At 36.4% G+C, this 27,103-nt stretch overlaps 2 protein-coding genes across 6 annotated transcripts; both read right to left on the minus strand.

Annotated features, from left to right (window-relative positions):
* Positions 1 to 328: 328 nt before the first annotated feature.
* Positions 329 to 12,976, minus strand: LOC127797693 (uncharacterized). Of its 3 annotated transcripts, XM_052330810.1 has the most exons (8): positions 12,700 to 12,976; positions 11,625 to 11,884; positions 8,801 to 11,553; positions 6,802 to 8,724; positions 6,443 to 6,551; positions 2,420 to 2,474; positions 985 to 1,063; positions 329 to 567 (listed from the first exon to the last, which is right to left on the minus strand). In XM_052330810.1, exons 2-4 carry the CDS (start codon positions 11,688 to 11,690, stop codon positions 7,449 to 7,451), a joined length of 4,095 nt encoding a protein of 1,364 aa, XP_052186770.1. In that variant the 5' UTR covers positions 11,691 to 11,884; positions 12,700 to 12,976; the 3' UTR covers positions 329 to 567; positions 985 to 1,063; positions 2,420 to 2,474; positions 6,443 to 6,551; positions 6,802 to 7,448. The 3 variants fall into 3 exon arrangements, with proteins under 3 accessions (XP_052186770.1, XP_052186762.1, XP_052186779.1); XM_052330802.1 differs by lacking the exon at positions 985 to 1,063; XM_052330819.1 differs by lacking the exons at positions 329 to 567; positions 985 to 1,063 and adding an exon at positions 1,071 to 2,331.
* Positions 12,977 to 15,246: 2,270 nt separating this feature from the next.
* On the minus strand, positions 15,247 to 23,232 carry LOC127803750 (uncharacterized). 3 transcript variants are annotated; one of them, XM_052340200.1, is made up of 4 exons: positions 22,972 to 23,232; positions 19,995 to 20,251; positions 17,229 to 19,921; positions 15,247 to 17,145 (listed from the first exon to the last, which is right to left on the minus strand). In XM_052340200.1, the coding sequence occupies exons 2-4, from the start codon at positions 20,058 to 20,060 to the stop codon at positions 15,864 to 15,866; spliced, it is 4,041 nt and encodes a 1,346-aa protein (XP_052196160.1). In that variant the 5' UTR covers positions 20,061 to 20,251; positions 22,972 to 23,232; the 3' UTR covers positions 15,247 to 15,863. The 3 variants fall into 3 exon arrangements, with proteins under 3 accessions (XP_052196160.1, XP_052196168.1, XP_052196178.1); XM_052340208.1 differs by lacking the exon at positions 22,972 to 23,232 and adding an exon at positions 21,882 to 22,957; XM_052340218.1 differs by lacking the exon at positions 22,972 to 23,232 and adding an exon at positions 21,574 to 21,846.
* Between the last annotated feature and the right edge of the window lie 3,871 nt (positions 23,233 to 27,103).

A 27,103-nucleotide genomic window follows, 5' to 3' on the forward strand; every position in this document is an offset into this window, starting at 1 on the left:
GGCCATTCTCCATTCCTGGCCGTCGATTAAACACCCACTATTCAAATCTTGCTCCCAGTGAATAGAGGTGTTGACATATTATATAGATATATCTTATTTTTAAATTTAAAATAATTATATTATTAATACATCGCATTTTTTTCATGATAAACGACGAATAACAGTACTTAAAAATAAAATATAATACTATTTAATTTTTAGATAAACTTATTTCACCTTAAATATGACTCTTAATATTAAGATAACATTAATATTTCACCTTAAATAGTAATATTACCCCTGATTAATTCCAATTGCTTAAACTTGTATCATACAAAGATAAAAACAATTATGGGTCCGTCCAAACTGTATAATTTCATAAGGGTTAAAAACACATTTATAACTCATCCATCTGATTACAAACCAAACTTAAATCAACAAAAAGGAAAATGAAAACAAAACTCTTAACTGATACGCTAATAAATACAAATCAAACTGAGACAAATATTAGTACGAGTTTCAAATTATACAACAAAAAAAGAGAAAGCTATTCAACGATTAAAAAACAGCCTGCCCACTTCAATCCACCTGAAATTGAAAAAGAAAACAAAAGATAATTCAGAATTCCAGCCCCCCAAAAAAATCAATACTAAAATAATGATTAAAAATAATAACACTGAAATAAAAATAATTATTGAAAAGGACCATCAACCAAATTGTATCTACAAAATGTCTCAACTCTTTGAGAAAAATTTAAGGGTAAATTGATTCCAAATCCCATGTAGTTTGGGCCTTTTGTCCAAACACCATATATGAATTTTTTTTTTTTTTTTTTTTTGGCCACAAATGGAAAATAAAAGAATCCCTTTGATAGAAAAAACAAATAATATATAATATCTGAGTAAAAGGCCCAGACCAGAGACAGCGGGGGCAATTTACCCAAAAATTTAATCATTTTTAGTAGATCGCGAATAAGTGGAATCCCAGCGATGCGAAGGATGGTACCTTCCAGTGAACTTTAAAACAAGCTTCATATTTTACTCTATTTCAGATCTCAAATTATTTATGTACATATCCAGGGAACCTAGACAATCAAGGGTCCAATGCAACATTAAGCTTAACAGCAAGTTCGTATACTATTATGCCAAACATGGTACTAAAAGATCAAACGAAGCATTAGGATCATAAACAAACCGGAAAGGAATTCAACAATTGTACCTGATCGATTATCAATAAGTTTGCTGGTTGGATCAAAAGTGGGATGATATTTGTAAAATATGTATATAACATATGTGAATTACTTTTCCCTATAAGAAAAGTGATTTTGTAGAAAGTTTTTCTGACACAATATTCATCATAGCATCATTAGTGGTAGTATTCTCTACGGTAATGGTGGATAGCTTCATATCCTTCCAATCCAATATGATGGCATCAGTAAGTACATCAAAAAGGAATACTTAAGTATACGGGATGGAGACAGATCTGAAAATTTTACTTTATACCTGTCGTGTCTTGTCAATCAAATGTCCTATAATAGCCACAACACCTATCTTGGTTGGCTTAGCTGTCCATATATTTGTAGTAGCAGCAAGCTCCTCTTTATTTTCTCTAAGTTACGTGTTTTTTGTTTCTCTAAATTATAAATTTTTGACATATGTCCCCTAATTGTGTTTCTTTAAACCATTTTGAACTTAGGTTGAATAACATTAATGAGTCTCTCAGAACCAACGTGATAAAAAGAGTACTCGTAAAATGATCATGGAAGCAAGACCATCATGAGAGATTTCTTGATCAAATAACATGACTAGCACATGTTAACTCTTTCGTTTTCTTGTGTTATCTCATCTATCCTTCAAGCACCAATTCAAGTGTATGCTTTGTCCCATTTTTAATCTTTGCATTTAGTTGCCTATTACCATGTTTATAAATAGCTCCGTTCATTTCCATCTATTGCAACCTTCTGAAAGTCCTTCCAAACAATTGATGTCAACCTCCTTTTCCTAGCCTGACAAAAGACTAGGGTTTGAGTCATCTAATGGGGATGGTGGACAAACATTTTAGTAAATACATTAGTAAAAAATTTGTAAAATATGACCCAAAAAGAAATGACAAATATGGTCAACCTAAATCTAGCAAAGAAGTAAATGAAATTTGACAAATACACATTTGATTCTTGAAAGTCAAAAAACTTCTAAGGCCATGTGATAAGATTTTACTTGTCTATCCTTCCCAAATCTTAGTTATTTGCCCTTTCATATACTCTTGTTTTCTAGTGATCACTATTCCGTATTTTGCATTGCTAAAGGATGCACAAATACGTGCAATTATTTCAGTATTGGAACAATAGAATGCCTGGATTGAATATCAAGAATTAGTTCAAAATGCAGAACACCAACTAAACAAAGTTATTAAAACATCAAGAATTGTATAGAACATGGACCTGATTAATCTCCTCTTTATTATAATTCTAACTCTAGTCTTCTCCATGAGCCAACCTTCAAGACAGAAATCCAAATAATGAGTAGCTAAGACTACACACTGAAATATTGCAGAACACATTTAATGGGAAAGAAACCAATATTTAAAAAGAAGGTGCAGCCAGGAATAATACATGATATGTAATTTGTGCCACATAACTTTATCTTGCCTAGAGACATAAGCATGAATAATAAGATGGCAATATTTATATAAAGGAAAAGAAGGAAGTTGATAGAAAAGTTGAAGAATACAAAACTCATATGCACAGGAACATAGTTTCCAGTAGTAGGACATATAGAACCAGTGAAAGGTCTTAATGATAAATTCCAGAATGAAAAAGATAATCATCTTTGTCTGTGCATTCAGGTGTCTCGTAAGAAAAATGTGGAATGTTGAAAAATTTGGCAACTAATGATATGCTATTCAAGTTATTATCAAATTCATTGGAAAGTTTTGGTGGGATCGGCAGCTCTTCTTTACACATCTCAGCTGGAAAAAAAATAATGGAGAAAAATAACATGGCAAAGACTATACAAAACTTTCATTATGCTGACTACCCATTCTCTGTTCTAGGAGATGGTCTGAGCATGACTTTTGCAATCAATGTTGAGTACTTCTTTACAACATGCTTTGTGCAACAATTCAAACATGTAGTCTGTTGGAAAAATCATTTAAACTACAGTATCCTTTTTTGGGGATGAAAAACACATTAAAAACAGGAGCCAGATTTTAGCTGTTATACTTGGAGAGAAGCCATCCCTTCTTATGGGGATTTGACTACTTATTTTAGCCTTGTCATCTGGATTCCACTCTCCAACAGTTGCTTCGCAACCAAAATTCCTGAATGATAGACAGTATGAATATGTCGAACTATAAAATTAATGAGGGAGAGCATAAAAGATGACAATCAAAATGTTTTAGTAAATGAGGGAGCGATTAAGGAGAGATGGAAGGAGTATTTCACAAAATTATTCAATGATGGTGGTGACACAAGAGTTAGGTTGGGACATCTTAGTAACTCCGAAGGGAATGTGAGCTACACATTCTATCGACGCATAAGTTCAAATGAAATAAGACAAGCATTAAAAAAGATGAAAAATCATAAGGCAGTGGGACTAGATAATATACCAATAGAAGCATGGAAATACATGGGAGAAGAGGGCATCTCCTGGCTAACGCAACTATTTAATGCCATCCTTAAATAAAAAAAGATGTCAGATGAGTGGAGGAAGAGTACTTTGGTTCCTATATACAAGAACAAAGGAGATGTTCAAAACTGTGAAAATTATAGAAGAATTAAGTTAATGAGTCATACCATGAAACTCTGGGAGAGAGTAATAGAGCAGAGGCTCAGAAAAAAAACAATGGTGTCAGAAAATCAGTTTGGTTTCATGCCTGGTAGGTCAACAATGGAAGCTATATATTTACTGAGGCATCTAATGGAAAGGTATCGAGATCATCAGAAGGACCTACATATGGTGTTTATAGATCTAGAAAAGGCCTATGATAGGGTCCCTAGAGAAGTATTATGGAGGGTTTTAGAGAAGAAAAGAGTCAAAATAGCCTATATACAAGCCCTTAAGGACATGTATCATGGTGTAGAGACAAGGGTCAGAACATGAGGAGGGGATACTGAACCATTTACAACTACAATAAGACTGCATCAAGGTTCTGCACTAAGTCCATACTTATTTGCCCTAGTAATGGATGAACTCACTAAAGATATTCAGACAGATGTGCCATGGTGTATGCTATTTGCAGACGACATAGTGTTGGTGGATGAAACAAAAGAAGGAGTGAACACTAAGCTTGAGTTGTGGAGAAACAATTTAGAATCTAAGGGATTTAAATTAAGTAGAAAGAAAACAGAATATATGGAATGCAAATTTTGTAAAAATGCAAGAGTGGATGATGTTATAATAAAATTAGAAGACCAAATCTTACAAAGAAAAGACCATTTTCGATATTTGGGATCAGTGATTCAAAAAGATGGAGAAATCCACGAGGATGTTGCACATAGAATTAAGGCAGGTTGGCTAAAATGGAGAAATGCATCGGGGGTGTTATGTGATGGTAAAATCCCATTAAAATTGAAAGGAAAATTTTATAGGACAGCTATAAGACCAGTCTTGCTGTATGGCTCAGAATGTTGGGCAGTCAAATACCAACATGAGCAAAAGACGAGTGTAGCGGAGATGAGGATGTTAAGATGGATGTGAGGACATACAAGAAAGGATAAAATTAGAAATGAAGTTATTCGTAATAAGATAGGAGTAGTACCAATCGAGGAGAAGATGAGAGAGACTAGACTAAGATGGTTTGGTCATGTGAGAAAGAGACTAAGAGACGCTCCTGTGATGAGAGTTAATAAAATGGAACAATTAGTCACAAAAAGAGGTAGAGGTAAACCCAAGAAGACTTTGGGAGAGACATTAAAATTTGATATGAAATATATGGATTTAAATGAGAATATGACAAAAGACAGAAATACATAGAAGTCTAGAATTCATGTAGCCGACCCCACATAGTGGGATAAAGGCTGGATATGTTGTTGTATAAAATTAATGGCCTATAATTTTATAAGTACTAGTGAGCTATTTATATAGCCAATGTGCCTTATATCATACAATCTAAACACACCTGCCATATTATGCACCCAATTAACAGATTAGCAAAAATTGCATGCAAGCAAATGAAAAAAAAAAAAAAAAAAAGCCTTTATTGTCATACTTATTTCTTAAATTTGATCATTTTCAGGAGTTTTTGGATGAAAGACACTTAATGAATGAACAAATTCTCCAAATTCAATACGCCAATTTTCTTCACATCAAATATCTGCACAGGGCGAGTGACATAATTATGCAACTGTAGGAGAAAACATCAAGATGATATGGATGCTTTTATTGGAAGGCATTATCAAAAAAGGAAGTCAACAGCAGTGAATCCATAGTGATTGCTTGCCAATTAAAAGTTTATTTTTGATTCCTTTCTTGTTTTATTTTGATAGCCAAGATCCTAAATCAGATCCTATAATTTAGGATCTGTTTTTCCTTGGTAATTAGCTGCCTGTTATTTAGGATTTATCTTTCCATTGTTATTAAGCTGCCTATATAAAGGGCGGCTTTACTATGGAATAAGAGATATCGATTCTCTCAAAGAAATTAGTTTCTCTTAGGAGGGGGCTCTGTCAAGGATGAGTCTGCCTTCACCAATTCACCATCAACAACCACAACATATCCAGCCTTTATCCCACTATATGGCTCACCAATTCACCATAGCTCCAAAAAAAGATTCTCTCGTGTCTAGACCTGTGACTAGATCCTACGCCAAAGCTCATAACACAAGACTGAATAAATTGCTAGTACACAAGGCAATCATGAAAATCAAACTAATGCTCAATCAGTAATCGTTGAGCAGAATGCTACCTCATTCCATACTGGAATTTTCCCTAAGAGGGCATTCCCCCAAAGAAAAGTTCAACATATCGTGAGAAACAATATCCACTAGAAAATAGTCATCTGGTCATTTCTGTATGAACATTTTAATCACCCCCATCATTGGAACTTTTCTTTTCTTTTCTTTTTTGTCAAGATGTAAAGGCACATAATAAATCAGGAAGATATCCTTTCTTCCTTTCTTTTTTTTTTTTTTTTTGGGGGGGGGGGGGTTCAACAAGTCAAGACATAAAACCGAACACCTTAAAAAGACACCTTGGAGCATCATGGACTCAGGATCAAAGCTTGTATGGATCAAACTAGTGACTGACCTACATTCTAGCAGTGTTGGTCATATTAGTGACTTCTCCATAACAAAAATTTCAAGAGTAAAACAACTACTATTTTTCCTTTTGTGACATGGAGGAGTCACTAACTGTATTTTTCTATATCGCTAGATCAACAAGCATCACTCCTAAACTGTAATCACAACCAGGAGGGCTCCAAAAATAAAGAAAGAGAAGAAAAGAAAAACTTAAACACAACCTAACCTTTTTGAAGCAGTGGTTGTCTCAGCAAAAGCAGGCAAACTGTCACAGGACCATTCAGTGCCTCCTCCAAAACAATTGCTGAAACCATTCTGATCATCACCTTGAGTTTCTTATGCCGAAAAACAGAAAAAGAACCAATTTTTAATACATACCCCAATCTTATATTTATCTTGAAATAATTCTAAATGACACCCACCTAAATGGCATAATATTAACTAATAAGGTTAAAAAATAGAAGGTGCTAAGCCCAGATCTAGGAATAAGCATATCATCAAATTTAAAAAATAAAAACAAAAAAGTGCTCAACCTAGATCTGTGAAGTATATTGATTACAAAATAAAAGTAAAATAAAGGCATACCAGATTTGAGAAAGAACTATACATCCGGATGTGACAACTGACGATGGTTACGAAGCAGTGAATCGTCAACAGCAATGGTGGGAAAATCTATCACTGATGGTGGTGGTGGTCGCCAATGATAGTGGTTAGGGAGAACTAAGTGAGGAAAGAGAAATATGAAGCCAAAGAAAAGGTGTGACGCTGAAGAGGTGGCTAATGAAAGGATCTGAGGCCAAAGAGCTGGCCGTTGAGGATGATGATGGAAGCCAGCTATCATGGTTAAGGAGCCATGTTGCAAAAGATGGATGAGAGGATTGGAGAGAAAAAAGAGAGATGCAGCTGTATTCTACTAACCCTAACCCTGACCAAGAAAATGAGAATACTTATAGTGGCAGACTTGTAAATAAGTTAAAACAATTGGGTTTATTCTGAAATGTAAGAATACACAGGTTACCAAACAGATATAATGGGTTGTGATCGTTGAATCTTAAAATTAATGGGTTTACACCCCAAACCTGCCCATACCCATTCCTACCCAATTAAGAGCACCAAATGGGGAGTGGGGGCAGGGCAGGTCGGGTCTGCCTCAAATTCTCCTCATTTGCCATCCCTATCCACAGCAGACACAAAAATGTTACTTCAAACATGTGAAGCAAACGCCGTAGTGATCATCCTCTACAGGGATCCTCCTCATAATCTTGAATTCTAGACTTGGGGCCAGCAGCGTATTTTCTCTCATTGTTGTATCTAAAAGAACCTCTCTCTTCCCTCCCTGTCCTCGGCCTGGGCATGGGCATATCCCTTCTGTCACTACCTCTACTGCAGTTGTCCTCATTCTGAGTGTTATGCAATTCACAATAATCATCTGCATCATAGTGGAATGGCCTTACTGCACCACCAGTGTCATAGTGCCTCCCTCGATGATTCATCTCATATCTGTCACCATCTTCCACTCCCTCGCAGTGTCTGCCATCATATTTATGTCCCCTACCAGCTCCACCAGACAGACCAGTAAATCTTCTGGAGCCTATCATGGGTCTACAATCATCAGACTTCATTCTTCCTGGAGAACCCCTGGAATGATACCTTGGATTTCGCCAAAACATTTTCCCAGGTGATATTTTTTGTTTGAAATGAGTAGCCATGTAACTATGATCATCAATCCATTGAGAGTCACAGTGTGAGAAGAAGTCATTTCTTGGTGGAGAGAAAAGGATACCTTCATCTGCTGGAAAATCAGACTTCTGGGAAAGCATTCTTGTTCTCTCCATCATGAACTCAGACCTCAAGCCCAGAGGTCTATCTAGGCCTCTGACTCCCATGTTTCTTTCCCTCTGCAAATGCCAATTTACAGGAGATCTACTTCTGGATTGTGATCGAGACTTCCAGCGGGACTGGGGAAAAATAGCACCTCCACTGGCAATGGGAGAAAAGCTGCGATCTCTCCTTGATAAATAACGTGGCCTGCCAACAGAAGATGATCCATGGTCCTCAGTTAAAGCTCCACGGTACTCTTCCCTGGGCCCTCTATGGACCCCATCCTGATATATTCCTGATCTGCTCCTGCTCCTAGTGTCACAATTATCTCTTTCTGCTACCATTCCCCTATGTACACCATAACCATCATTACTATCAGATATCCTCCTAAGGTGTGGTCGATAATCATCTTTTGATGAATAATTCATAGACCGCTTCTGATCACGGTAGCTCAATACATCCATCCTTGTCGTATATTTTGCACCAACACTTGACGGCCTGAAGCGCCCACTACCATGTGGATACCCAGTTTGATGGCTGTTTCTTGAATCCAAGCCTGTTGGACAATCAATCCAGCGACCATCCCCTTGGCTTGCATCCTGTATTCGCCAAGCAGGTCTTTCCTTTCTCAAGTACTTTGCTGAACCAAACACCTTTCTAGCTTGAAAACAAGAGCCAGAATTGGATCTAAATCACAAAAAAGATTAATTAGTGAAAAGACAGACAAAACTGGAGAAGAATTTTGCAGATCCAAAGAAGATACCTGCTCTTGTCCTTCCAATCCAAAGCATCAGAAAATGATGATCCTTCAATGCGTGATGACAATTTTCCCCTCGTTGCCCTTGATACAACCTCTACTACAGAAGAAGCTTCAGCATCAAGTCTATTAAATGGATCACAAGCCAATAATTCTTTATTTGTATTGTCAATGGTGGTATTACAAGAAAATCTACAAACACCAGGTGGTAGATTCTGCCCAGAGAGCTCTTTAGAGCCTGTTGACTGGCTTGATTCCTTCAAAGCATCCAGACCACCACATTCTATGACATTTTCTGCTACCCCTCCATTATTGTCATTTTTTAACATATCAGAACCAGCTTTTGACAAACAGTGAGTGGCAGCATCGAGGTCATCTTCATCTTTGATATCAGAATCATAGTCCACACATTCAGCTTCACCTTCATCTTCATTCTCCTCCAAGGAGTATACAACTGACTGACTCAATTCTCCATCTTCAAATGGAGACTCATAGCCAGTTTTACTTTCAGTTTGTTTTTCAACACCAACCATATGACCATGAACACCATGAGAAACATCTGCACCATATTCATGATTGTTAGGATCTTCAAAAGCAACCTTAGCAAAACACTCATCTGACTTGTGTTCATTCATAGCAACATATGGTGATGATTCATTTGGAGTAGCATGTATTACAGGAGCTTGTCTATCTTGACCAACTTCAAAAGTGTTGTCAAACACATGTGCATTATCATGGTCGAGTGAAGTGTGGGAAGGATGTTGTTTCCCTGATATACATAGTGAATGCTCATCATTGTTTACTCTGCTTATCAAGTCTATTGAAGAAGTCCCATTATCAGGTAAATCAAATACTTCTCTAGAATAACCAGCTTCACATCCCGGTAATTTTTCAACACTAACCATATGACCATGAATGCTGTGAGAACCACCCACACCATATCCATTATCACTTTGATCTTCAAGAGCAACCTTACCTAAAAGCTCATAGGACTTGGGCTTGTTCTCATCAACATGGAATGATAATTCGTTTGGGGGAGAATGTAGTGCAGAAGCTTCTTTGTCTGGGCCCTCTTCAGAAGTGTTGTAAAAAATGTGTACACTTTCATGCTCTGGTGAAAGGTCCAAAGAATGTGGTTTCCCTGATTTACACACAGAATGCTCATTGTTGTTGACTCTGCTAACCAAGTCTGTCAAAGAAGTCTCATTTGCAGGTAAATCAAATGGTTCTGTAGAATTACCAGCTTCACTTCCAGTCAATTTTTCAACAACAACCATATGACCACGAAAACCATCAGAAACATCAGCAACACGACCATTATTGTTAAGACCTCCAAGCAGAGCCCAACCAAAAAACTCATTAGACTTGGGCTTATTATCAACAGGGAATGATGATTCTTTTGTAGAAGCATCTAGAGCGACAGCTTCATTATCTTGGTCCCCTTCAAAAGCGTTGCTAAAGACATGATCTGTTTTACACTCCAGTAAAGGGAAGGAAGGATGCAGTTTCCCTGGTTTAGATACAGAATGCTCACTGTTATTGACTCTGCAAACCAAGTCCGTTGAAGAAGTCCCATTATCAGGTAAATCAAATGCTTCACTAGAATCCTTTTTCAGTTGTATGCTGTCAATCTGAGACACAGCCTTCTCTGAGACTGCCAGATCGAGGTGAACAACATTATGCTTTCCACAATGAATATCTTCAGCCGACAATGTTTTGATGACTTGCAGGGAAGAAGTTCCACAGCAATCTTCTCTTGCCTGTATGACATCATTTGTAGGATATGTATCTGTCTTTTCTCTGGGAAGAGACTTGCTTGAGATAGTTTCTGACACAGGGAAAGGAGAATCATCGAGGGATCTATCCTCGCTTGTAACTAAAGTAGAAACCCCGGTATCTGTAGTAGAATATGTTGATAAACCCAGAGTCAGGTAGGATTCCCATAGCTTGACACAACCTTCTGATCTTTCTAGATTTTCACCATTCAAACCATCATCAAGGATTCCTTGAGAAACATTTTTTTGGTCATCACAGGGTATCTTCCATGCCTCCATCATAGTATTCAGGTCCCAGTGTAACCTCTCATCTTTCATAGAAGCAGACCTCTTTTTTGTTTCACTGTCTCTCTTACCATGAAAATTTAGAGGCACAGTTGCTGAATTATCTTGAACTATTGAATAATCAATATTATCTTCATGTGCTGAATCTTTCAGAGACAAATTGCCCGTTTCAGAGAATATACTAGATCTCCTCAAAGGTGTAACAGACATACAAAAGTTAATATCATCTGGAGTCAAAAATTCACCTACTTCATTACCTGCCTTTGGATTCTGGGAATCATCAGTGATTATGTTATTGCAAGCAGCAGTTGCAAGAAGTGAAACACCTGAAAAGTCTTCAATGCGATCAGACTTTCTATTCATCAGTTCCGAGTGCTCCCCATTCACCAAAACATTTTCAATACCTTCATGGAACTGCACTTCTACTTCTACAGGATCATTAGATAACCCTAGTTCCTGATTGGATACGGAATCCAAACGATTCCATTGCCCTGAACTGCATTCGTCATTATTAGTTTGATTACTATCATTAGATTGTGACGAAGAGGTCTGCAGCTTAGATGATGGAGACTGGTCACATTGTGGTGAAGCAGCTTGAGACATCATTGGCAATGGAGACTGGAGCATAAATTTCCTTTTTTTAATGGGTAAATGTTTTGTTTCTTCAGGGACACGTTGCCATGGAACATCTACCCCAAACTGTCAAACAGGAAAACATGGTTAACACCATAAAATATGGTTAATCATTATGAAAAAATAGCCGAACATACCTCCTCTGATCCAGAAACTGAAAACCCATTCCTTTCAGTGCTCTTGTCATCCTGTTGCACACCCATGTTCAATTTCTAGGAAGACTTCCTTCGAAACCTAACTCCTGAAGCCTTTTGTCGCTGATTTCCCAACAAGTTAGAATTGATAAAATTTGTCGATGGAGGTCATATTCCATAAACTGAAGGTCCTTGGCAAGTCTTACAAGTTATTTTATCCATGGAATTTCTTTTTTCAGTTCAGCCCATGAGAAATGGTGCACCTGTGCAAGAAGCAGGTTTGCAAATAAACAAAAATATTCATCCAATATCCAACACAAACAAATACAACATACTGTCACTCATTTAGAAGCTGCATTTACATATCGCTTGTCTCAGCATTCAAGACACCTAATAATGATTACAGTACTACCCAAATCCACTCATCCAGAAATATTGATAAATTGCATTAGCATAGATATCAAAACCATATGATAAATATTAACATTTATTGCATGGTTCAACAGACAACAATATGCACTTTGTATTTGATATAGCAGGGAATACATATGGCTCAACAGCTTATTTTGAACTTTCATAAAACTTAAATGCATACTCATTATTGGTTATTTATTCCTCACTCTATTTTCAACTTTTCCCAATTTCCCCGATAAAACCCTGCGGTTATTATCATATTCCTATATACAATTCTATTTTGGAAGTCATGATGGTAAAAGAGTTCCAGATCATGCCCAAGGTATTATTATCACCGACAGAAGCAGAGAAACCAAAGTAGTCAGCATGACGACTCAAATTTATACGAAGGCGCACATTGCAGGCACTGTCCAGATTGTAGCTTCCATCTTCCGCCACAAAATCCTAAGAAAGCTACATCGTAACATATACAGAACAAGTCAACCAATTGATCGCTGTCCTTGATCCTTGCCATTCAGTATTCACACAAAACGCTAGATGAAGTATCTGAAATGGAAGATCTCGCGATTGCTCTATGACCAAAGACTTTGAAGCTTTTCTCCTCTAACCGAAGACAAACAAGCAAGAAGAACACGTATAAATCAAGAGCTAGGGTTTTAAGTACCTGTTCTCTTTCCCAAAAACTCGCCGCCAGTCGATGATACGATGCAACTTCCACACGCTTAAAACAGCACAGAGGCAGAGAGAAAGAGAGAGAGAGAGAGAGATTCGACTGTAATCAATCTTCAAATCGTTGGGTTCTGCAAGGCCTCAATCTTCTTGGCGAAACGTCCAAATTCCAAGTCACTGAGAATCCTTGTATGATATTTCGCTTTCTTCTCCCCCAAATGCAATCTCGCTGATAAATAATGAGCAGAGTAACAGTAGAAGACTCTGTTTGGCAGAATATTTCTAAAGGAATTGAGTGGAATGAAATGAAAAATATTATTATTATGGCAATTGAATTCACACAAATTTATATACAGTCTCACATTAAAGCAAATTTAACTTTGGTAATAGATCATGCTTATCCAGAAGCTAATCAAACTTTTTTACATTTTTTTTTTTTTTTGTGTGCTTAACAAATAATAAAAAAAAATATTTATATTTTTTATGTTCTCAAATATATCTTTTAATACAAAGGAGAAATAGGCATAAAATACAATTTTCAAATTTTTTTTGACAATGTAACACCCAATTTAGTATAATAATTTATCACAAGAAGAAATTATGATATGAATAAGATGTTTGAGATTTAACATTATTCCTACACAAATTCCTTGGTCGTCTTTTTGAGAATCGAACCTTAAAGATTAACATAATTAGTTAATTTTATCATTATCCATAGGATGGATTCAATATTAAACAAGGGTTTATAAAATTAAACATTATTTTCAGTTTTTATTTTCATTTTTTGACAATTCACGATAAAATCAAATAACATTGTCAGTTTTTTATTTCTTATTTAGCGGAAATGAAAATTAACATATTGAAATAAAAATGACAGAATGAAATAAAAGAAAAAATTTTGACAATATTTTCAAATGACCCCTAAACAATTCAAGAAAATAGAATTTTTGAAAGTTTCTCAAGACTTACCTTAGGCTCTATTGCAATCGGTTGATTTTTGAGTGACTTACTGCAACTCAAAATCAAAACAACCTGCAGTTTTTACTTCTTAAGCAGCTTTAGTTAGTAGTTACGTAAGGAGCAGGACCTTGACGGGCTGTTAAATATTAAATTTAACTAATAAAAAATATTTAACATTTAAATAAATTTTAAAACTTGATGATTTTTTGAACTTTCACGCCTCCTTTAAGACTGTCTCTAACTATTCACCAAAACCCTCGCCAAGTCAAATTTTTATCAAGGACAACGACCGCGACCTATTCCAATGCTACTCGCCATCATATTTATTACTCGCCATCTAAATAGTGAATAAGGAAATTTTTGTCTCTTTTGACTAGTTCAAAATACACAACATCCTTTGCCATCCATTTCCACAATGGTCACCGTTGGAGGAAAGGCATTGTTGTTAACATTGTCGAATCACCAAGCTTTGTTGAAGAAGAGGCATCACAATTGCCCATGATAAGAAAAAGACCTTCAACAAGTTGCCATTGCCCACAGCGAGAGAAGACAAACAGACATAATATGCTTTTAATTTCTATAACTCTTTTTCAATTTCTCTTATAGTTGTATAAATTTGATTGGTTAGTCACGACGGTGGATAAATCCAGTCAATTGATCACGACGGCGATTGAATTGTTGGGTTTTAGTTTGAGTTTTCAATTTTAGTTGTGTTTGTATTTTTTATTTTTTTTTATTTGTGGTTTTTTAGCACATTTGAACTATTGATGTATTATTTTTGTATTTAATTTAAATTAATTTGAGTATTAATTTAGTATATTTGGGCTATTTGATAAAATATATTAGAATTAAAATTTATAAATAAATAAATGAAATAGGGAGATAAAAATAGAGAATGAAATAGTAAGTGTGGTTGAAATAAACACAATATCGAGATAAAATAAAAATAAGAAATAAATTATTTATAATATAATGAAAAATGAAATAAGGAATGTCATTAAAGATAAGACTACCGCCAAAGCCCATAAAAAGCACGACGAATTGTGAAGATTCCTTATCTAATTACTTGGGGACACTTTGTTAGGTGGTTTGACATTACATGTTCCCTGAAGTCTCTCATCTGCCATTGTTAGGTGGTTGACAACAAAAATCCACCACCTAATACTGAACTCCATATGATATGAACATAAAAAAACACTCTTGACTTGATCTCGATGCTATCGGGTTAAGAAGAGCTGTCATCATGAACAACAACAATTATTGCTATTGAAATCTATAATGTGCTAACTGGATGGTAGAAACTTGTCCCAAAAGACTTGGTGTTCAAAACCACACCAAAAAAAAAAGGTCACGGCCGGCGACACCTATGGAGACTCTTCGGTTTGGGTCCGACTCAAACATAGAGCTAGACTCGACTTGGACTGATCCCAACTCGACCTTGGGGTCAACCTGACTGGGCCGAGTTGATTCATTGACTGGACGAGATGCCATGTTGCTGGGGTCAACCATCTTTTAACATGCGGATAGATTATTAACATGAAATTGGGAATAAAAGATAGCAAGGGACAGGTAAACCAAAGAGTCCGAAGGCAAGCACATACAAAGCAAGCAACGCTAACCTTTTTTTATAAACTGGTACATTTATAATAGCAACGGCAGAGTTCAGAGCTTGGCAGGCAAAAATGCCAAAAACGCAAGGGAAAAAAGGCCCATAATAAAATAAAGCAAGCAAGAATAACATCATCAAAATCCCTGCAGGAAATTGGAATGGCTGAATAATCCCAGTAGCAGCACCATTTAGAACCACCCACATGTTGCAAGAGCTGCAATGATCAGCCTCTACTGGGATCCTCAACGTATCTCGAATTCTGGATACAACATGGGGCAACTGACATTCTTCCTCTCGCTATATATCTAGAAGGACCTCGATCGCCACGCTTCCTCCCTGGTACTACCTGGCATGCCCCTTCGAGTTCAGAACTTTGCAATAAGGCGCAAAAGAAACCACATTACCTCTATGAAGCCTTGCTTCAACGTGGACGATGAAAGCATTAATCAGGAAGGATTACAATCTAAGAATCAATACCAGCCCTACACCTCTTTACATAACATTACCCAACACGTATCTGAACGAAAACATGGTGTTCGTCTTGAGTTTTAAAACACGCGCACAACATATTTCCTTCCAAAAGGTATTCGTCAAGGAAAGCAATCTTCATAATCACGAATTCTAGATAACTTGGAGCCGGGCCCAGCAGGGGTGGCATATTTCCTTTCGTTGTTGTATCTAAAAGCACCTCTCTCTTCCCTGCCACTCCTGGTCATGGGCATATCCCTTCTGTCACTACCTCTAATGCAGCTATCCTCCTCAATCTGACAGTTTCGCAACTCAAAATAATCGTCTTCATCATAGTGGAACCGCCTTACTCCACCGCCAGTGTCATAGTGCCTTGCTCCACGGATCATCTCGTATCTGCCACCTTCTTCCATTCCCTCACAGTGTCTACCAGCATCATATTTATGACCCCTACCAGCTCCACCAGGCAAATCAGTAAACCTTCTGGAGCCTATCATCGATCTACAATCATCAGACTTCATTCTTCCTGAAGAACCCCTGGAATCAAACCTTGGGTTCCGCCAAAACATTCTGCCAGGTGGCTTTTTCGGTTTGAAAGGAGCAGCCATGTAATTTTGATTATCAATCCATTGAGTGCTATTGCGTGGGAAAAAGCCATTTCTTGATGGAGACAAAAAAATATCTTCATCTGCTGGGAAATCAGACTTCTGGGAGAGCATTCTCGTTCTCTCCATCTTGAACTCAGACCTCAAGTCCGGAGTTCTATCTAGGCCTCTGACTCCCATGTTTCTTTCCCTCTGCAAACGCCAATTTACGGGAGATCTAGTTCTGGATCGTGATCGAGACCTCCAACGGGACCGGGGAACACTGGCACCTCCACCAATAATGGGAGAAAAGCTGCGGTCTCTCCTTGATAAGTAACGTGGCCTGCCAACAGAAGATGATGCAGGGTCCTCAGGTAAAGCTCCACGGTACTGTTCCCTGGGCCCTCTATTTACCCCCTCCCGATATATTCCTGATCGGCTCCTCCTAGTGTCATGATTATCTCTTTCTGCTACCATTCCCCTATGTACACTATATGCATCATTACAATCAGATATCCTTCTAAGGAGATGCTGGTAATTGCCTTTTGATGAATAATACATAGATTGCTTCTGATCACGATAGCTCAATCCATCCATCCTTGCCATAGATTTTGCACCTACACTTGTTGGCCTGAAGCGCCCAGTACCATGTGCGTACCCAGTTTCATAGCTATTTCTTGATTCCAAGCCTGCTGGAGAATCAATCCGGGGACCATCCCCCTGGCTTGCATCCTGTATTCGCCGAGCAGGTCTTTCCTTTCTCAAGTACTTTGCTGAATCAAACACCTTTTTAGCTTGAAAACAAGAGCCAGAATTGGATCTAAATCACAAAAAAGATTAATTAGTGAAGAGGCAGACAAAAAGAGTGTAGCAGACAAGAATTTTGCAGATCAAAGAGGTTACCTGCTCTTCTCCTTCACATCCAAGGCATCAGGCAATGATGATCCTTCAACACGTGATGACAATTTTCCCCTCGTTCCCCTCGATCCAACCTCTACTGCAGAAGAACCTTTGGCATCAAGTCCATGATATGAATCGCAAGCCAGTAATTGTTTATCTGTACTGTCCATGGTGGTATTACAAGAAAATCTACAAGCATCAGGTGCTTGATCCTGCACAGAGAGCTCTTTTGAGCCTGTTGACTGGTTTGATTGGTTTGAAGCATCCAAACCTCCATATTGTATAATATTTTCTGCTAAGCTTCCATTATTTTCATTTTTTGAACCATCAGAACCAACATTTGACAAACAATGAGTGCTAGCATCAAGGTCATCTTCATCTCTGATATCGGAATCATAGTCCACGCATTCACTTTCACCTTCAACTTCATTCCCCTCCAAGGAATAGACAACTGACTGACTCAATTCTCCATCTTCAAATGGAGACTCATAACCAGTTTTACTGCCAGATAGTTTTTCAATGCCAACCACATGACCATGAAAACCTTGAGAAATATCTGCACCATATTCATGATTGTCATGATCTTCAAAAGCAGCCTTACCAAAACGCTCATATGATTTGTGCACATTCATAGCAACATGTGATTCATTTAGAGTAGCAAGCAGAGCAGGACCTTCTCTATCTGGACCATCTTCAATAGTGTTTCCAAACACGTGTGCATTCTCGTGATCCAGTGAAGGCTGGGAAGGATGTGGTTTCTCTAACATACATACAGAACGCTCCACATTGGTTACTCTGCTCATCAGGTCTATTAAAGAAGAGCCATTATCAGGTAAATCACATTCATCTCTAGAATAACCAGCATCACTTTGAGGAATGTTTTCAACATTTACCATCTGACCATGAATGCCAGGAGAACCATATACACCATATTCAGGATCACTATGATCTTCACAACCAACCTTACCAAAAAGCTCATAGCACTTGGGCTTACTCTCATCAACATGGAATAATGATCCATTTGGAGTAGAATGCAGTGCAGAAGCTTCTTTGTCTTGGCCCTCTTCAGAAGTGTTGCCAGAAATGTGCAATTTTTCAAGATCTGGAGAAGGGTTGGGAGAATGTAGTTTCCCTGATTTACGAACAGAATGCTCACAGTTATTGACTCTACTAACCAAGCCTGTCAAAGAAGTTCCATTATCAGGTAAATCAAATGCTTCTCTAGAATTACCAGCTTCACTTCCACTCAACTTTTCAACACCCATATGACCATGGAAACCAACAGAAACATCAGCAACACATCCATTATCGTTATGACCTTCGAAAGAAACCCTACCAAAACACTCAAAAGACTTGGGTTTATTATGAACGTGCAATGACGATTCATTTGTAGAAGCATGTAGTAAAGGGGCTTCATTATCTTGGCCCCTTTCAAAATTTTTGCCAAATTCAAGCTCAGCTTTACAATGTGGTGAAGGGTGGGAAGGATCCAGTTTCCCTGGTTTACATACAGAACACTCACCATTATTGACTCTGCTAACCAGGTCTGTTGAAGGAGTCCCATTATTAGGTAAATCAAATGCTTCTCTACAATCCTTTTTGAGTTCTATGCTGTCAATCTGAGACATAACCTTTTCTAAGCCCGCTTGATCAAGGTGAACAACATTATGTTTCGAACAGGGAACATCTCCAGCAGACAACATTTTGATGAGTGGCAAAGAAGAGGTTCCATCACAATCTTCTCTTGCTTGTATGACAGCATTAGTTGGGTATGTATTTGTCTTTTCTGCAGGGAAAAAGCTGCTTGAAATGCAATCTGATTCAGGACAATGCAAATTATCAAGGGATCTATTCTTACTGATAAGTGGAGTAGAAACCTCAGTATCAGCACTAGAATATGTTAACAAACTCAGAGTCTGATCTGATTCCCAATGCCTGACACAACCTTGCGATTTTTCTGGATTTTCACTATCTAAACCATCATCACATGGTGTTTTCCATGCCTCCATCACAGTATTCAGATCCCAGTGTAACCTCTCATCTTTCATGGAAGCAGACTTCTTTTCTGTTTCACTGTCTCTCTTACCATGAAAATTTAGTGATGCGGTCGCCAAATTACCCTGAACATTTGAATAATCAATATTATCTTCACACTCTGAATCTTTTAGAGACAAATTGCTGGTGTCAGAGGATGTAGTAGATGTCGTCAACGGTGTGGCAGATATAGAACAGTTAATGTTTTCAGGTCTCAAAAATTCACCTTCATTACCCTGAGAATCATCATTGATGTTGTTATTGCAAGCAGCAGCGGCAAGAAGTGAAATACCTGAAAAGTCTTCAATGTAACCAGGTTTTCTATTTATCACCTCAGAAAGCTCTCCAGTCACCAAAGTATTTTCAATACCTTTATGGAACTGTACTTCTACAGGACCATTAGTTGCCCCTAGTTCCTGATTGGTTACTGAATCTAAATGAGTCAACTGCCCTGAACCAGATTCCCTATTATTTGTTTGATTACTGTCATCAAATTGGGATGAAGAAGTCTGCTGCTTAGATGATGGAGACTGCTCGGGTTGCAGTGGAGCTGTTTCAGACATCATTGGCGATGGAGACTGGAGCATAAATCTCCTTCTTTTCTTAATGGGTACATGTTTTATTTCATCAGGGAAACGTTGCCAAGAAACATCTACCCCAGACTGTCAAACAGAAAAAAATGGTTAACACCATAAAATATGGCTAATCAATATGAACAAAAAATAGAAAACATACCTTCTCTGACCCAGAAACTGAAGAGTCACTCCTTTCAGTGCTCTTGTCATTTTGTTGCGCACCCATGTTCTCTAGGATGGTTTCCTGGAAACCTCACTTCTAAACTTTGGTCACTGATTTCCAACCAAGTCAGGATTCATAAATTTGTAATTTCTGGGTTAACAATGTTGAGCTTGCTTGCAAATGGAGATCATATTCCATAAACCAAAGGTCCTTCAGAAGTTTCACAAGTTATTTTATCTACGGAAGAAGCAAATCTGCAAGTAAACAAGAATATTCACGCTCAATACAAACAAATCAAACAAACAGACACTCATTTAAAAGTTACATTTACATATCAATTGCCCAAAAATTCAATACATCTAAACAATATCAATACTCTAGAGATATGCCCTGCCCCAACCCATTCATCCAGAAATGCTGATAAATTGCATTGGTATAGGTATCAAAACCATCAGACTAATTTTAATATTTCCTACAAGATTCAACAGACAGCAACATGCACTTTGTATTTGATATAGAAGGCAATATATATAGCTCACTAGCTTCTTTTGAACTTTCATAACACTGGCTACATGGAGAGTCGTTATTGATTATTTATAAGGAAAATGTTATTAAGGGTCAAATCTGAAAACAATGTTATCCTACCACGTAAGTAATCATAAAAATGGTTTTAAAAAAGTGATATACAGAACTATCCATTTGTACATTTCAAACCGCTAATTTTTACCATACTGACATGATAGAATTCAGTGTACATTAACTAACATAGATACTAAAAATCCAAAACATCTATTAAAAAATAACAGATAATTGGCCCAATAAATTTGAGAAACTCATTAACATTGATGAATTTTTTTAGCTTCATAAAGTAACAAAACACCAGCCAACATTCATATTCAACAGCAACCTCCAATCTCTAACTAGCCTGTGAAAGCATTAAACAACCTGTCCTTTCAACTGAGGTACAACAAGAACATAATGAAATGGTAACCTGTTCCCAGTGAATCATCTTAGGAAAAAGAAGAAATTCTAAGCACTCACTGTTTTGATAAACTTCAGATCAGCATTGATCAGTATCATTCAATAAGCAGCAGAATCAATAATGGAAATTATTTCAGAGTTCATGTTATAATAGGATGAACTGCAACCAAGCTTAAACAAAAAAAGGCCAAAGCATGCCTACACAGGAAATAAACTTGCAACACTTAAACAAGTTTATGAGACACGCAAAAAAGAACATCAGTTCAACCACCTGCAAGATGCACATGAGTCAATAAGCAGCAACATCAAATAACAATACTAATTCCAAAGTTTATCTTATAACAGGATGAATTGTAATCAAGCCTAAAAAAATAAGAAAAAATATATCTTTGCTGAAATTTTCAGCCAAATTAAAGGGCTGACTGGTCAAAATGACCAGTTTGCCCTTGCACTGGTAGCAGTAATCCCTGGTCATTGCAACCAATGCAAGGGAAGACTGGTCATTTTGATCAGCTGGCCATTTAATTTGAAAATTTTGGCACCCATATCAGCGTCCAAAAAATAATTGCCAGAACACGCCTACACAGGCAATTACCTTCCAGCACACAAGTTTATGAGGGCTGCAAAAAAGTCCCTCAGTTCACTTGTAGCTTTCAACACAGTTGGTTCCTAGCGTACGAAGACTTTGAAAGGAATGATTATGTGAGAAAATCGGAAAACTCCATGTAACATTAAAATCCAAATAAATCAAACTTGTCACTTCAATAAGTGGAACTACTTAAGAAGCAAAACTTGAATCATGGATTTCAAGATGAACTCTCATTCTTAGAATGCCAAAAAATGGGCAAAGCAGTTTAGAGAATTCATGACAAGTCATTCAACTTGGAACAACTGAAGGCATACCAAACATCATCTGACACAACTTGCTCCAACCAACTGATGGCCACCATAACTTCATGAATGGTAATAAACCATCACTTGAGAATTAAGACATTTCAAATACCCCTTTAAGGAGCCATCTCAGTGACCAAATAACAATGTCACCAATTTTGGGAGGCTGAAAACAACCTTAATTTTGGGCAATTCTACAATGCAAAGGTTGATTATAACCTAAAAAGACATTCCATAATCAGATGTCATCTCCTTCAGATAGGAACTCCAAAGGACAATCATCCTGTATTCCTATAGAAAGCACAGGAATAGCCACTTTTCAGAAACATGACGTTTGAGGATTGAACTTCATAAAAATTAGCCCTCTGGATATACAAACTGTAAGCCGCCATATCCTACAGATCCATTTTGAGAGATGGGAATAGAATTATTTCTTGGGAACAAGCTCGTGAAATGTGCCAAATGAATTCAGTAGTCTTCATGGATACTCAGGAAAAGCAACGTTTGGATGTTCATTCAAGTTAAACTACATCGCAACATATCCAGAACAGGTCGACTAATTGATCGCCGTCCTCGATTCTTGCCATTCAGTAATGACACAAAACCCAGGATAAAGTGTCTGAGATCGAATATTGCGCGATTGCTCTAAACCAATTGGGGGCGTGGGTGGGGGTAGATGACGAACTTATAATTCCTAGATCCAGCTCGATTCGGATGCCACGACAGTGATCGAGTTCCAGATCATGCCCAAAGTATTATCTTCCCTAAGGGAAGCAAGGCAAACTAAAGCATTTGGCACGAACACTAACATCTTAATGAAGAGCTCCGATAAAATCCCTGCCCAGATTGTAGCTGCCAGCTTCACCCATTGAATCCAATAAACCCACATCATAACATATGCAGAATAGTTCAACGAACTGGTTGACGCCATCCTTGAGCTCACCACTCAAGCCTTCGTGCGAAACCCTACTAAATTACTAACACCGACGGTCTGGCGGTTGACATACGACAAAAGGCTTTTTTTCGGCCCTTTTCTCTCTAATCGAGGGCAAACAAGCAACAAAAGAAAGTCGCATAAATCAAAAACAAGGGTTTTCAATACCTGCTCTCTCTTGAACAGCTAGCGATGACGACCAGATTAGACTTGTTAACTGTTAAACAACACAGAAGAAAGAGATAGAAAGATTCGACTTCGATGAACCTCCAAATCGCGATAAAGGAACGCAAAAACAATCGATCTTCAAGCGTTTAACCTCCAAATTAGGAGATGGTCGAACGCCGATGGCTGAAACCTTATCCGATTTGGCTTCTTCTTCTTCTTCTTCCCCAAACGCAATCAAGGCGGTCAAGAACAACGGCGAGAGCGTACAGAAAAGAGAAGAGTCAGTGCCTTCACCACGCCTTTATGGTGGACGTGATGACGGCACTACCATCGATTTTTGTTTGTAATATCGAAAATACCCTTCGACGCCATTATTCGTGCCAAATTTTGGTAGCTGTTTACTTGTCGAGAAGCGTGGGGACGATAAACTGAAAAGGCTATAAGACAATTTCTAAAACATAAAATATTTATATTTTATTTTATTTTACGTAAAGTAACAAATAAATTACTTTATTTTAAGGCTAAATTAATTATTATATTTTTTAAAAAATAAATCAGTCAGTGTATTTTTAAAAAGACACATGATCCAAGTATGTATGAATGTTAGGTATGAATTCAGAGTTTAATTTGGGTGGTTAAGATTGTGTAGGGTTATTTTTATTGAGAATAAAATCGATTTGATTAATAAAATTAAAATGTTATTAAATGATATTAAGAAGATAAATACGGTAATGGATAAGATAAACTCAGATCTAAAAATATAGTATTTTATTTAACACTTTTTAAAATACAATGATTCTAGATAAAGTGTCAAATAGTCAAATTAGTTTTTGAGCTAAAAATATACTTGACTTATTCGGTATTTTATCCTTTTATTTTTAATGATTGGTGGGTGATAATTAAATTGTATTTTTTAGATATATTATTAATCAATAAAAATGTTAAACATATTTTATTTAAAAATAATATCATATATATTTCACTTTAACTATGAGCTTAAGATAATTGTTAATATTAACTCTCTCTTTTTCAGTAAAAAATTTAGCCAATGTTAAGGATTTCAATATGTAAAATAAGTCTGTCCAATAGACCCCTTATCACCAGACGCTAGGCAATTGAAGCTAAACGTGAAAATTTGCTTAAATTATTGTGAATAACTCATGATAAATTATGAATGACAATGTTATTAATTTGTTTTTTAAACCCCATTAGTATGCTAGTCAATCACTGAAACCCATATAAGATATATAAAATTAATACTCGATACCTATATTTTCGTTTGAACTTAACCCATACTAAGTTACCACCCTTAGACACACAGACTATCGTTTTCTTTCTTACCATTTCTAATCAACTACATGAAATTTGTACATATTATTACACTAGAAGAGTGGTAAATAAAATACTTTAAATAAAAACTTAACTTTAGGAAATGATACTAATGATTACGGTTTAATTTGTATTCAAGGTTGTTAAAATCGGGATTTTAAGTGGGATCGACAAAGGGTCCATAAAATCGTATCGTAAAATCGAATCGTAAAATCGTAAGATTTTAGAGATAATTAAAAATACCCTTTAATTTTTGTAAATATATGTTTATAATAACATAATTTTGTGGAAAATGAATTAATATCATTTAATAGCCTAATTATTCCTTATTATAATTCAAAAGATAATATTTCCAAAATATAGCTCAAAAACTAACAGGTTGGTATAGGCAATTTAAAGGCAAAATATAGTTAATTTAGAGGTAAAATATAACTTATAATTCTTTAGAGGATACTTCCAACGTCTTCCATTAGATTTAGATTGTAATTTTTTCTTGATTTAACATTGATTAAATCAAGTAATATCCCGATTTGGAGTTGAGTGGTCCATTAATTAATTACTTGTTTGTCTTGATTTACTTATGTAATCAATGTTAAATCAAGTAAAAATTATAATTTAAATCAAGTAAATTGAAACTTATGCAATTAATGTTAGATGTTATGTGACATTGGAACTTATGCAATCAATGTTAAATCAAGTTCCAATTTAGAGGCAAAATATAACAATTCATTGCATAAGTTCCAATGTCAGATGCTATGTGACATTGAGACGTTGGAAGCATCCTCTAAATTACAACTTAAATAAATTGAGGTCTTTGAATCGTAAAATCGTTTGGGGATCTTTGAAGCGTAAAATCGTAAAATCGTACATGTAAAATCGAGATTTTATAGGATTTTATCCCAAATTGGATTTTACATGGGATTTGAATCGTTTGGGGGTCTTCGAATCGTAAAATCGTAAAATCGTACGCATAAAATCGGGATTTTAACAACAATGTTTGTATTTATTCTTAAGCAAATCTTAATGGAAGATCCGCTTTAGTACAATGGTAGAATTCCTCTTCCTAGGAAAATCTATTTTTCAAGTAAAATATATAAATGACGTTTAAAAAATTAAAAATTTAACATAAGACGTGTCTACTTATATAAGAGAATAGATATATAGTTGTGTTAATTTTAAAATGTATTCTATTAAATAAGAACAAACACCCACCCTGGTTCAGTGTTTTAAACTTTGTGAATAAAATAATTTTAAAATACCCTTTAAATTCTTCTCTAAAAAAAAAAAATAACAAACAATCATATTATTTCTTGAGTCAAATCTCAAATATATGACCTCTAAATCTATTATATATATTAAACAAGAACAATCTCACTGTTACACTACCACTCATCTTATTTTAAATTTTGTATTGTCTTTTACTTACGGCCACCGCTCTAGAACATAAAGAGTTTTCGTGGCGTCGGGGTTTTGTAATAATTTGGGAACATGTTCATAGAAGTCGCTTTGTATTTCACGGAAGGAACCCCACCAACAGCTGCCTCCTGCGATAAAGGGCATTTTGCGACCTTCAGTTCCGCCAAAGCAAAGTGTGATATATAAAATAATATTTTATTAGTAGCAACAACATTAATACAAAAATATCCACGCTGAAAAACCACTCACTCTACGTCTATGTAAGAACTCAACCACCCTTAGGGACAATTCTTTTTTCTTCTTAAAGCGTTCCAACTATGCCTTTTTCCTGCTCTTCAAGCATCCAAAGCTACCTTCTTTTTTCTTTTCTTTTTTTCTTTCGATATGGTGCATAATGGTCTATTATTTCCTAGGGTCAGAATGACAGTGATCTGAGGGGTATATAAAACAAGGGCCGAAAAGAAAAGTAATCATATAATGACACGGTATAGAATTGACGACTCACAAATATTTCTTCTATAGCCTACATGTAACCCAACATATCATGCCAAGCAACTAATAACTTTAAGCTTCTACTCGAGCATAAAGATTTTAGAACACACCGCCAATCGCCCAGAGTTGCAATTGCTACTTGAGCAAGATATTTAAACTTTTAGCATCTTATAAAGTTCAATAACTTTGATTCGGAAGCAAAAAGATTATGGTGTTGAAGTACAGGGATAATACAATCCAAGTACAGAAAGGTTGGCACAAGCTGATCCAGTATACTTGAGTTCACAACAAAAGCCAGCTATTGCGAGCATAATTTCATCTACATGTGAAAGCTGATGGGACATCTTTGTTGCCATTTATACCTTGAAGAGCTTCCAAGAACAAATATCTCATGCACGTCTTTGGAGTACAACACATTAAATCTCAAAATCCAACAAGCACGCACTTACCTTATGCAGCAGAAATCACTCCTCTTAATGGAATGTTTCAATGCAGATCCTGAAATGAAAAACTTCAGCTCAATATATTTTCTAAAGTTATGATAGATTCATAAATGAAAAACTTCAGCTCAACATATTTTCTAAATTTATGATAGATTCATCAAACATTGCATGGATAGTTTCGAAAACAACACAATCAAGTGTCAAAACAGAGAATGTAGTTGGTTGGAGAAATGGCTCAAGCTCTTATTTACTTATACAAGGGTTCTGTCTCACCAAATTATACAAGGCTACAAATAAGCCAAAAGGTGCAATCTGCTGAAGAAGTGTAAAGCAACATAATGATGAGCATTGCATGGATTTTATTTTCCTAGTATTGCTTTTTAATTTATTGTAATTTTATGATTTATCCCATTTGTGTGTTCGGGGTCCCTACCCTATGGATGATTGTTCTC

The sequence above is a fragment of the Diospyros lotus genome, chromosome 1, assembly GCF_014633365.1.
Source record: "Diospyros lotus cultivar Yz01 chromosome 1, ASM1463336v1, whole genome shotgun sequence".
Taxonomy (NCBI): Eukaryota; Viridiplantae; Streptophyta; class Magnoliopsida; order Ericales; family Ebenaceae; genus Diospyros; species Diospyros lotus.

Excerpts from the sequence above, each read along its gene's own strand:
- LOC127797693 (XM_052330802.1), bottom strand. The coding sequence starts at position 11,690 with ATGGGTGTGCAACAGGATGACAAGAGCACTGAAAGGAATGGGTTTTCA. Across the intron at positions 11,554-11,624 it reads CAGTTTCTGGATCAGAGGAG|TTTGGGGTAGATGTTCCATG; the intron begins GTATGTTCGGCT and ends CCTGTTTGACAG. Across the intron at positions 8,725-8,800 it reads GATTGGAAGGACAAGAGCAG|ATCCAATTCTGGCTCTTGTT; the intron begins GTATCTTCTTTG and ends TTTGTGATTTAG.
- LOC127803750 (XM_052340200.1), bottom strand. The coding sequence starts at position 20,060 with ATGGGTGCGCAACAAAATGACAAGAGCACTGAAAGGAGTGACTCTTCA. Across the intron at positions 19,922-19,994 it reads CAGTTTCTGGGTCAGAGAAG|TCTGGGGTAGATGTTTCTTG; the intron begins GTATGTTTTCTA and ends TCTGTTTGACAG. Across the intron at positions 17,146-17,228 it reads GATGTGAAGGAGAAGAGCAG|ATCCAATTCTGGCTCTTGTT; the intron begins GTAACCTCTTTG and ends TTTGTGATTTAG.